The 10,557-nt window shown below is 45.8% G+C and overlaps 1 protein-coding gene across 1 annotated transcript in view; it reads right to left on the bottom strand.

The window, feature by feature from the left end:
• Positions 1-2,244: 2,244 nt before the first annotated feature.
• SART3 (spliceosome associated factor 3, U4/U6 recycling protein) overlaps positions 2,245-10,557 on the bottom strand; it is a 30,715-nt gene continuing 22,402 nt past the window's right edge. The window contains exons 13-19 of the mRNA XM_072600210.1: positions 9,426-9,538; positions 7,150-7,226; positions 6,388-6,556; positions 5,505-5,956; positions 5,161-5,313; positions 3,518-3,705; positions 2,245-3,209 (exon numbers count right to left, since the gene is read on the bottom strand). Of these exons, the coding sequence (XP_072456311.1) occupies positions 3,032-3,209; positions 3,518-3,705; positions 5,161-5,313; positions 5,505-5,956; positions 6,388-6,556; positions 7,150-7,226; positions 9,426-9,538 (1,330 nt within the window). The 3' untranslated portion in view covers positions 2,245-3,031. The remainder of the gene's footprint in view (positions 3,210-3,517; positions 3,706-5,160; positions 5,314-5,504; positions 5,957-6,387; positions 6,557-7,149; positions 7,227-9,425; positions 9,539-10,557) is intronic.

Here is a 10,557-nt window from a genome sequence, read left to right as displayed (position 1 = left end):
CCCAACACCATGTCAAAGGGGGTCCTGCAGTGGTAGCAGAGACTTTGTCGGCCAGAAAATAAGCAGGGTCCTTTCAGCCTGTTACATCCCTCCCCTCTGTGACCCATCTGCTTTGTCACCATGACCATCTTAGCAGCGTTGGCGCCCAAGTCAAGCTTCTGCCTTTTGAACCACATAAGCACTGGCACAGAGAGGCTGGAAGCCAGTGCTTCCAGCTTTCTTAAAGGCTAGCTTGGCCCCAGCACACAAAATCCAGAGGTTCACAAACCTAGAAATTTTTTAAAGACCACTGCCATGAATTGTTCAATTTCTTAAACCCTAACTATACAGTGGATTTGGTTCTTGTGAACGGACCCCAATGTTAGCTGAACCACTAGACAAAAGCACTTGTTTTATACTACAAAATAAATGAATTTGCACTTTAGCTCTGTGTGAAAGATGTTACGCTAACAAACTACTTATTCTAATAAAGTATTTTATTAAATACACAGTTGGCCTCATCATGTAAAAAGGTGCTATTGCACCACTGCCCTAATAAGCGCATTAGCTGGAACATGATGACCCCTTATTTCAAAGCCCAGAAAGAAGGCCTCAGACAAGGTCTAGGAAGCCATGGCATGCCTTGGATTAGACGGTCTTCTGCCTCCTCTCTCCACCACACGATGCTGCTGCTTCCCCTGACTGGGGAGGTTCAGCCACTCATTTTACAGGCGATAAAACCAAGGCCTACAGAGGCGGGACTTTCTCTCATCAGGCCCTTGCTGGCTCACATCCCCATTAGAGTTGCCTATTTTAACCTTCTGTCACTTTTCCAAACCCATCCTTTGCTTAAGATTACCTCCCCATGGCCCTAAGTTCTTTTACAACCTGAAATCTTCTTTCAAATTTCAGTGAAGGCACTTCTGTTTTAAGATGCAATACAGGCCTGCAACGTGCTTAACTGGTAACAAGTTTTTTAATAGTGGAACGCATGATTTAAAATTGAGTGCAGGATATAAGTATTTTTGAGTCATCAATAACTGATCCAACCTTCAATGAGATCCCAAAAGAAAGTGAGCTACTTGGGAATAGGAAGTGTTCAATTTCTTTTGCTGTTGCATACCCCAGGGCATAGAACCATGCTCAATATACAGGGAGCATGACACCTGGCAGCAGGTGCATAGTGGTGGCACCTACCCACCTCCTGGTTCATGATGCTAATGGTGGAGGAAAGAGAATACGTTGAAACCTAGAGTTGAAGCCTGGAGTGGCAAAGCCAAGTACGCTCACATCGTTATGTTCCAATTTGGGACGTGTTCAATAACCTCCTAAACAGAGCAGCCATATGAATGAAGAAGCGCTACAGGCTGGGGCCCAAAGCGAACTATGAGACTCTCAGGTAACCTCCAACAAGCAAAGCGGGGCAACATGAAACAGCCCAAAACACAAACTGCTGCTAACCCATCTAATCCTTAGATAAACACATCTCCAAAAAAAAAAATGATCCTTTAAGGACCTACAATAGTCATTTCACAATTTTATAGCAAAGTAAGATGAACAAGTCTGAGATCAGATAATAAGATTGTGTTAAGAGTCATGACCTCCATTTTACAGATGAAAACACTAAGACCCCAAAAAGAGCCAGAGCCTTGATTCTGGTCCAGTGTCTCCCACTGCACAGCCTGTGGACAAAATGCTAGACTGGACACAGCCAGCCCTGTGGCTCCGGTCCAGCCTCCGAGACCCAGGCTTAGTCTGAACCTTCACCTGCCTACGTGACTTCATAAGATCATAAAACTTGCCTGCTCGCCTCACGAGGAGGAAAGTATTTTGTGTGTCCATATGTAATATATGCATTATAAGTTACCCTCTTTATGAGATGTCTAAATGACAGCCACTAATTTAATTCAGAAACAGGTGTACCACAATTCCTAACTACATTTTAAAAACTCCAACCTTAAAAAAGATAAATTAGGGGTGATTCTGACACTGTTTTGCTGGAGAATTCTATGAACTAAATTTTATGCAATGAACTGAAGAAGTGACTTAGGATCAGCCAAAGTCGGAGGAGGAGGAGAAATCCTCAAAGCACAAGAGCCGACTGAAGATCAGTTTTCAAAGGGACTTTTTTTAAAATGACCCAAGCTGGGGAAAATGGGATTGGAGGCTAAGCACTCTCTCCAGGCCAGGGCTAGGATACAGATAAAGCAAGGTGCACCGTCTGTGTTGGACTGAAGAGGCGAAGTGAGGAGATTGTGCAAAACCTTGTAAAGATAACTTCAGTTTAATAAGTGAAGTTAAATGGAGAACGTGAGTTTGCATTGACATCATATAAACAAAACCAAGGAGCTGAGGGTCTCAACAAGGGGGAGCACAATTCCTTGGGCAAACAGAGTGGACGTGACCCACAGTGGTAGCACACACAATTCTGAATACAAAACCAACATCTCCAGTCTCCCATCCTCAGGAAACTTAAAAATAAGGGTTTGACGGGTCATTTACAAATACACAATATAAAAACAGAGACCACTCTGAACAGAACCTCAATCCGATCCACTTCGCTCTAACTTCCCTTCCCCTCCCCCTACTAAAATAGGCCATTGTGGTGAATTCTGAGCATCTGCCATTCTGTCTTTGCCAAGAACGATGGGCTGTCTGCTCCGCCGGGTGCCAAAGGAGTCTTCTGTCAGTGGCAGAAGGCTGCCCAAGCAGCTGCCCAGGGGAGTGGAACTCTGCAGGACGGTGCTCCACTTGCACTCCACCTGGGGCCCACACGCCCCCCAGGGCCCACCTCTAAACTGAACATTTCCCTCATGCTGCCTACCCTCAATATGAGGGATCATTTAAAGCCATTTAAACCCACATCAGCATTCTCTGTCTCAGTCAGAACAAAAGAACCCTCTGGCTTGGGACAGCCCCAACCTGTACTGTGATGGACCTAACAGGACAAAGGAGTATTTACAGAGGATGATGGGGGTTCCCCTTGCCAGCAGAAATAAGGACACAAAATGGCTTCCTAAAAGGCATTTTCACATTTCCCACAGAGTTCGCTTCACTTTTTCAGGAGCATCTTGGCAAAGTCAGCATTAGACATCTTGGGTGCCTCTGGGGGTGCTGAAGAGGGTCCAGGTGGAGTCTGGAGTGTCCCATTCTCAGTCTTAGGGCCAGAAATGGTGGGGCGTTGCAGTGCTCGAGGCAAGAGCGAGAGCTGGGTCCTCCCCTTACCTCGCCTAAAAAGGAAACATCTTTATGTACAGACTAAAAACGCTCTAACTCAGCCCTTCTTGTCATCAAACTGGACAGAAAGAGCTTCAGGGTCTTAAGTTACATAAATGACGAATGCACCAAGGAAAACTGCGAAAAGGAGCCAGGTGAATCCAGCAAGGCCAGATGACTTGTCCAAAAGGCCTAAGGGGCAGGGGCAGAGCTTGGCAGCCCAAGGTTTCTTCCCCTATACCTGTCAGCCCAGTTCAGTTGGTCCTGACCCCTCCCTCCCCTACTGCAGAGACCCACGCTCCCCTCAGAGACGAGCACTTACGCGCCGTACACCTGCCGGGGCACCAGGCCCCCCGCCGCTCTCCCTGCCTCAGGCCTGTCGGGAAGCTTCCTTTGAGGAGGGTTGCTGATGGCCACTTTAATGATGTTTTCTTTAATCGCCATCCCATCCATTCTCAGCACAGCCTGGGAAGCCTGAGCCTCATTCTCATATTCTACGTAGGCAAGGCCCTAAAGAGAACAATCACAAGGTAAGAAACACGACAATTCAACCTCAGTTAACTGACTTACATGGCGCCACGCCAAACTGCCAAAGGATTACTTTATCAGACTAGAAAAAAATAACAATTCATCTGGAAGAATAACGTGTCAAAGAATCTCAAGGGAAACAATGGAAAAAAGTGGGAAGGAAGAGGGTACCAAGCAGCACCAGCCCTTAATCTCTACTACAAAACACTATCATCAAAATAATTTTTTACTGGTTAGAAAAAACAGAGATCTGTGGAATAAATGAAGCACGTAACACACCTAAAAACTGAAACCTGCAGCCTCACTCACCAGGCTGAGACCTCTCTCTATCCCAGCCCACCCCAAGAGAAGCTCCCAATGGGCCCACGGTTTACATGTCAGACACATCATAAACAAAAGAAGAAGCCACAAGATCTACAGACAGGGAAGCATTCACTGCCAAGAAAAATAAGACCAAGGAAAATAAAATGGGTAATTCTGACCATGTAAAATTAGAAATTTTGGTACAAACAGCCCAGGACAGCTAAGATTGAAAGAGAAATAGGTAAATGGGGGAGACAGCTCTGCAGCAAGCAAGCACCTCCAAAAAAGGTCTCATTTCCATGAAACAGTAGAAACTGATTCAAACATAATACAAAGAAGCAGATCCATTCCCCAATGGACAGAGTCGGAGAGTCTGAGTGGGCAGTGGTCACATCCATGCTGCCAAGAGCCATAAGAAAGAATGCTCCAAATCACCAGGAGAGAAATCTCCATTAAAGTAGTACAGACAGCACCACTAAAACCCCAACAAATGTGAAATGCAATGGAATCCAGCTATATTCTGAGACATGATGAAGGAGACAATCTCAGAGAAACATGGCAAAACTCTCTGAACTGGCAAAAGACCCAAACAGACCTCTCCGAAAGACTGTTAATGAAAACTTCCTCCACGGAAACATCTCCATGGGCTTTTGTTGTTTATTCCCTCCCTCCCTCTTAACTATGCTTTTTGTCTTCCTATTCTGCTCTTTTTCCTGTTGCCAACACTAATTTCACAGGGTTACACAAAGTTGGCAGTGAAAGGGAACTGAGAAATCACCAAGTCCAACACCCTTATCTCACAAAGGAATAAACTGAGGTCCAGAAGGAGGATGTGACTATGGCAGGCCAGGGGTTCAGACTCCATCCTCCTAAGGCACGTCCAAAGCTCTTGCTCTCTCTTGCTGGCTTCAAAGAACCTAAACTGTCCTTCAAGGCTTCAAGGACAGGTGAGCCTCAGTCATGGTGCCCTCCTAAGGAGCCCTACTCTCCCCCCACCCCCACTCTCAAGCAGGGTGTCTGCACCAGGCTGCAGACCGCATGGCACAGGCTCCAACCCAGAAAGAGCAACAAGACTCTTCACATCACAGCCTGGCTTGGGATCTCACCCACTAGAGAGCTCTCTGCCCAGTATACCTTGGGTTTCCCAGCACGGTTGGTAACTAGCCGGAGGTCTTTCACACTCCCATGCGCTCTGCAGATGTCTTCCAGTTCTTCCTTTGTGCAGGAGAATGGCAAACCAGAGATGAACAATTTGTGCTTTTCCAGGGCCGTGCTATACCTGAACACCTGGGGTGCAAGAGACAAGAGATAGGATAAGGCAGGCCTCACGGTCTCACCCTAGTTTGGGGGCACAGGAGGGGGCCTCTCACGGGTCAAAGCCACCGAAACAACTTTCTGACTTCCAAACTAACCTCCCGAGGGAGGATGGGGACTAGTTCTTCCATCACCCCGCCAAGTACTCTTCCCCAAACGCATACCTTAAAGTCTGGATTCTTGTTCTTGTCCACACAAGGTGAGACAAACATGGGCCTTCCCTCCACAGTCTTACGGTCCAAGCTGAGGGCCTGCAGGGCCGCCTTCTCCTCCTTAAACTCAACGTAGCAGTAGCCCCGGAAGTCCCCACGGTTGCTGAATATGGGACGGATCTCAGTGACCTCCCCACAGGTCTCAAAGAGGGGCCTGAGCTTCACATCAGGTTCTGCCAGGCTGTAGGGCAAGTTGCTGACAAACACAGTGATGCTGTCTTTACTACTGTCGTGAAGCACTTTGGGCATCTCCTTCTTGACTGCAGCTGCTTTCTCCTTCTGTTTGGAAGGGGGGTCTTCCGTCGGGGGAGTCCTCCCAAAGAGCCCCAGCTCCATGCCCATGTACTCCTCCTCTCCAACCAAAGGAAGGCTGCTCCCAGCTCTCGGCCGCTTGCTGGGCTGCTCTAGAGATTTCCAAAACAAGAAGGTGGCAGCTGGGAAGCCCTCCTCCACGAGGAGCCAGCCCCATCCCTGCCATCACAAATGCATCAGCTGCAGGACCTGGGGCAGTACCCACGTGTCCCCAGGCCCTGCTCTCGTCCCCTGGCCCTGGGCGTGTCCACTACAGAAGATCCTGATGAAGGCGTTCCTAAGCCACAGCCCATGTCCTCCTGGTCTGCGCTCCTGCATCTCTCAAAACATCCTTCTGGAGCCTACTTTACATCTGCCATATAAATACCCGCTATGACTCTGACTCACTGGTTAAAAGAACATTGTACTGATTAGCAGTTCCTTCCTGCTTTCTTTCTGCTAACAAATCTGCACTGAAAAATGCCATGGCATAAAGGCAGCACCTTCACTTCCTGCCCTCACTAACACAGGTGATCAACTCTACCTTCTTCTTCATCCCCCCACTCATCATCATCATCTTCATCTGCCTTGCGCTTGTCGCCCGCCTTGGTTTTCTTCATCTTCTTAAAGGCTCTCTTCTCAGCCCGGGCCCTCTTCCGCTGCTCAGTCTTTTCTTCTTCTTGCTGGGCAAGGGCAGCTTCCTTCTCAGCAGCCTGCAAAAGTGGAGATGAGTTAGTGGGAAGGCTACGAAATCCTGATCTGGCTTTCAGCTATATAGAGAGGAGAAAAGGGGCAGAGGCTCAATTATCCATATTTAAGGAACAGCATGCTCTCTTAGCACTACTATCTAAAGGGGAAAAATGAGGAAAGAAGGGGTTGATAAAACCTGCTTCACAACTGCTGGCATGAATCCAAAGCTCCCACTTTAAGGCACCCTAAGACTCTGGTGGTCTGAGTGGTTTATCCCCACCCCCATGAGGCCCTGAGGCCCTTGATGTGGGTGCTCCAAATGCAGCAGCAGCAAGGTCTGTCCCAATGAACGTTACTACCCAAAACACCCACTAAAGATACTTGTTTATTTTTACAATTCCTCACAGGCAGACCTGTACGTGACAGACCTGTTCCAAGAACATCTGTCAGAATGCTGCAAAAGTGTTGCCTCAACTTTTCAACATCAAAATTAGCTAATTTTTCCTCTCTGAGAAGTACATTTTAAAAGAGATTCTTACAAACATTCAAGTAAAACACCCTGCTTAGATAAGGGTCATTATCATCAATTCCTCAGCAATTCACAGAATATCACTACCTTCACTCTCTGCTCATTAACTCGAGCTAATCGACTTTCAGTCTTCTGAACTGCTGAATCCCAATCTTCCAGAGTGCCTAAACAGGAAAAGCAATGAACAAGCTTTGATTTCCTGGGATTTCTGAAAACGTAATAGAGTAAATTAAATCTCAGCCACCTCTCCACACTACCTTAAAGGGAACCAACCACACCGAATCATCATCATCAGAGACACACTACTCTAGTCTAACCCAACACCCGCCCCCACAACTGTCAATCCAGCCAACAGTCCAAAAAGCAAAACTTGTGCCCATCACACACACTGAGGAAGGCACTTTTTGATACCCCGGAGTACTAAGAAATGTTTCCTGAAACAAAGCTCCCCCATTATTTAAAAAAAAGAAAAAAGGTGGGGGGAGGGAGAAGGAATGAGTCAAGTTCGCAGGCTTATTTATTACGACCTGTATGGCTATGGGCAAGTCTCTTAACCAATCTGAGTCTAAGTACTTTCAGCTACAAAAGAAGGGGTTGGGACCAGATGAGTCCTAAAGGATCTCTGATCTCTTCTATATTTAAATATTTCAAAAAATATTCAAGTAGTTTAAGTTTTAAGTTGGAACCATGAACAGTAGTTAAAAATCTCCCCATCGGAAAATTGGCACAACCAACCCCTGAAACGCCAGAACGCAAAACACCCCGATCAGAGCCCACGACAGGCAGAAAGTAAAGGCTACTAACAGCAAGTCACACAGGACATTTGTAATTGATTTAGTTGGTGATCAAGTGTCGGAGAGAAAAGGGTTTCTCGCTCCAAGGGACACCCTTTCCCACAGCATATAAAGGGGTTCTCTGCAGAGGAAGGAGACCGTGGTTCGAAGCGCTGCATACATCAGCAGGCTTAGTTTTTACATTCGCTGGTAGTGCCGATGTGTTTTTTAATTCATTTTTTCTTTTCTTGCAAGGGATGGATTACATATTTTGTCTCAATAATTTATCCTGAAAAACAGAGCTAGATTTTTTTGGGGGGGAGGGAACGTTACAGGTTACAAGAAGGTTTTGTCTAAGAGGCGACTTTACCTTTTTTAAAAGATGAAAATTCAAAAGGGATGGCACATTAGGAAGGGAAAAGATAAATCTGGAAACTAAGGTAATATAAAAAGGAAAGATAGAAACAAACTTTTTTGGAAGGTGTGAGAGCTGGCTCCACAATTCAAAGTATAGAAAACATCTCTAATCAAGTCACACTATCCTAATTTATTATCTTTAAAAATCATGTTATCAACATTTAAAAAAAACCTCAATAACCAGAGCTCTTTACTTAGATAAAGGTACTGGCTAAATAAAATTTTCACTGCCTGTATGAAGTACTATGGCCAAGTTACAAGCTTTAAGAACCTCGATTCCATATCTATAAAATATGGAAAATATTTTCTGTAGCAAGAAAACACCCTTCATTGCAGTTTTTACTGTATGTTGGTAAAAGGTTTTCTTTCTTCCCTACATTTGAAATGAGCCTACACAGGAGAGGAAGCAGTAAGAACAAAGAAGCGGCATGCCTGTGGTCAGTGAGGCCCTTTGCCACAAGGCCCAGAGAATCCAGAAATCAGTCACAGCTGGTTAACCACTGGCCCCCATGACAATCTGCTGGATTTCTAGGGAGAAGAGACAAAGAGCTTCTACTGACAGACTGTCCCTTCACAGGCCAAACAAGCTAAGATACAGGTTAGAGAAAGATCAAACACAGGACTTAGCCGAGACCACCCATTACACCTAAGAAAAGACTTTTCCTACAACAGCCTTTCTCTTACTTTGTGAAAGGGATACCTCCCTCCCCTAGACTTTCATTACTTCTACGGATGACAAACATTTTGGAAAAGGCAAAGCTCTAGAGAAATGCTGCTGCCTTAGCACAGTTATAAAATAATATTTGATCTTCCATATTCTTCCTACTGTTATGCAGTTACAGTTAATTACTACTGAATAGTAACAACTGTAATCCAGCTGGGTGGAAGGATCCCTCTGAGACTAACTACTCAGGTCAATCCACATCTCTGGGTCTCAAGTCTCCTCAGATAATTTAGTTTCTTCACCAACAACATGGGCAAGATTCTAATAGGTGGATAGGACATGAGAATGAATCACAACTTCGGAAGTCAGACTTGAAAGAGGTTACAGAAGAACATACTAATACAAAAAAAGAAAATCCAATATTTGGAGCTGCAGCCTTGTTTTGTCTTACAAAGATCAGAAAAGATGAGCAAGGTCAGTCTGCACGTAAGAGCACCACACGTCCTCACCTTCGATCCTCTCCAGTGTGAGCAGCACCTCACAGACGTGCTCTGGGTAGTCGCTGGTACACTGAACTGCCCGATGCAGAGCCTTCCGACAGTGCTGGGTGTCCCCATGTGCCCTAGAGAACAACAACAAAGAACTAGAGCCTCCAGGAAGCAAAGCAGAAAACGCACAAGAGCAAACACACCACCCCTGATGGGCATCTGCTGAAGTACTAACAATTCAGCTATCTTTGCTGACTATGAGACACACAGGCTGCAGCTTTCATCTATGCAAACCTAAACCAGATGCACAGATAAGGTGCATTCTCAATTAAGTCTGGAGGTCAGTAGGAGAAAGGAGACTGCATGAACTGACAGTCTAAGCCTGGACAGCCTCTTCGGTTTCCTTGGTGTTTAGTATCCACTGACCAGAGTAGTCTCAAGCCAACACTTGGCAAGACAGGAGGGTGCCCAGGGATGAGCTGCAAGCAGGTCAGACATCTAACATTTATATAAGCAATTACTATGTGCTGGGCACTGTCCTAGAAGCTACACAAGCATAATCTAATTTGGTCCTTACAACAACCCTGGGAGCTATTATTATTCCCATTTTACAGATGAGGAAAATACGGCACACACAAGTTGGGTGACTTGTCTAGGGTCACACAACTAATAAGTACCAGGGACCAGATCTGAACTCAGGTCTCCTTGACTCCAGACCTGGCGCTCTATCTACTACGCCACCTAGCTTTTCCTGACCTTAGCTAGTCTAGACTAAATTCAGAAAGACTCAGTTGCTAATAATCTTTTTTGTTCACTATCTTAAAGAGCATCTCCTACAGAGAGATACTGAGCTACACTGGGGAAGACTATCCACACCAGATAATAGAAGCTACAGTAGAAATGACTCTAACTTGCTGAAAAGAATTGGGTGTCACAGTTCTACTGCCCTCTTACTCCTGTGATACTTTGTGGAAGCAAAAACACTGACTTTCCAAAGCAAGTCTTGCCCCCAGAGAGTTATCAGGTGGGCCATGCCTTCCTGAGGAAAGGTCCCAGGCACATGCATTCTCTTTGCATCTCTTTGCATGCAATGCCCAAGAGCTATAAAGGAGATTCAGACCACAGAGCATCCTGGCCTCAAGATGCCCGCTAC

Source organism: Notamacropus eugenii, chromosome 4 (assembly GCF_028372415.1).
Source record: "Notamacropus eugenii isolate mMacEug1 chromosome 4, mMacEug1.pri_v2, whole genome shotgun sequence".
In the NCBI taxonomy this organism is placed as follows: Eukaryota; Metazoa; Chordata; class Mammalia; order Diprotodontia; family Macropodidae; genus Notamacropus; species Notamacropus eugenii.
This window is presented reverse-complemented; position numbering and strand designations above follow the sequence as displayed.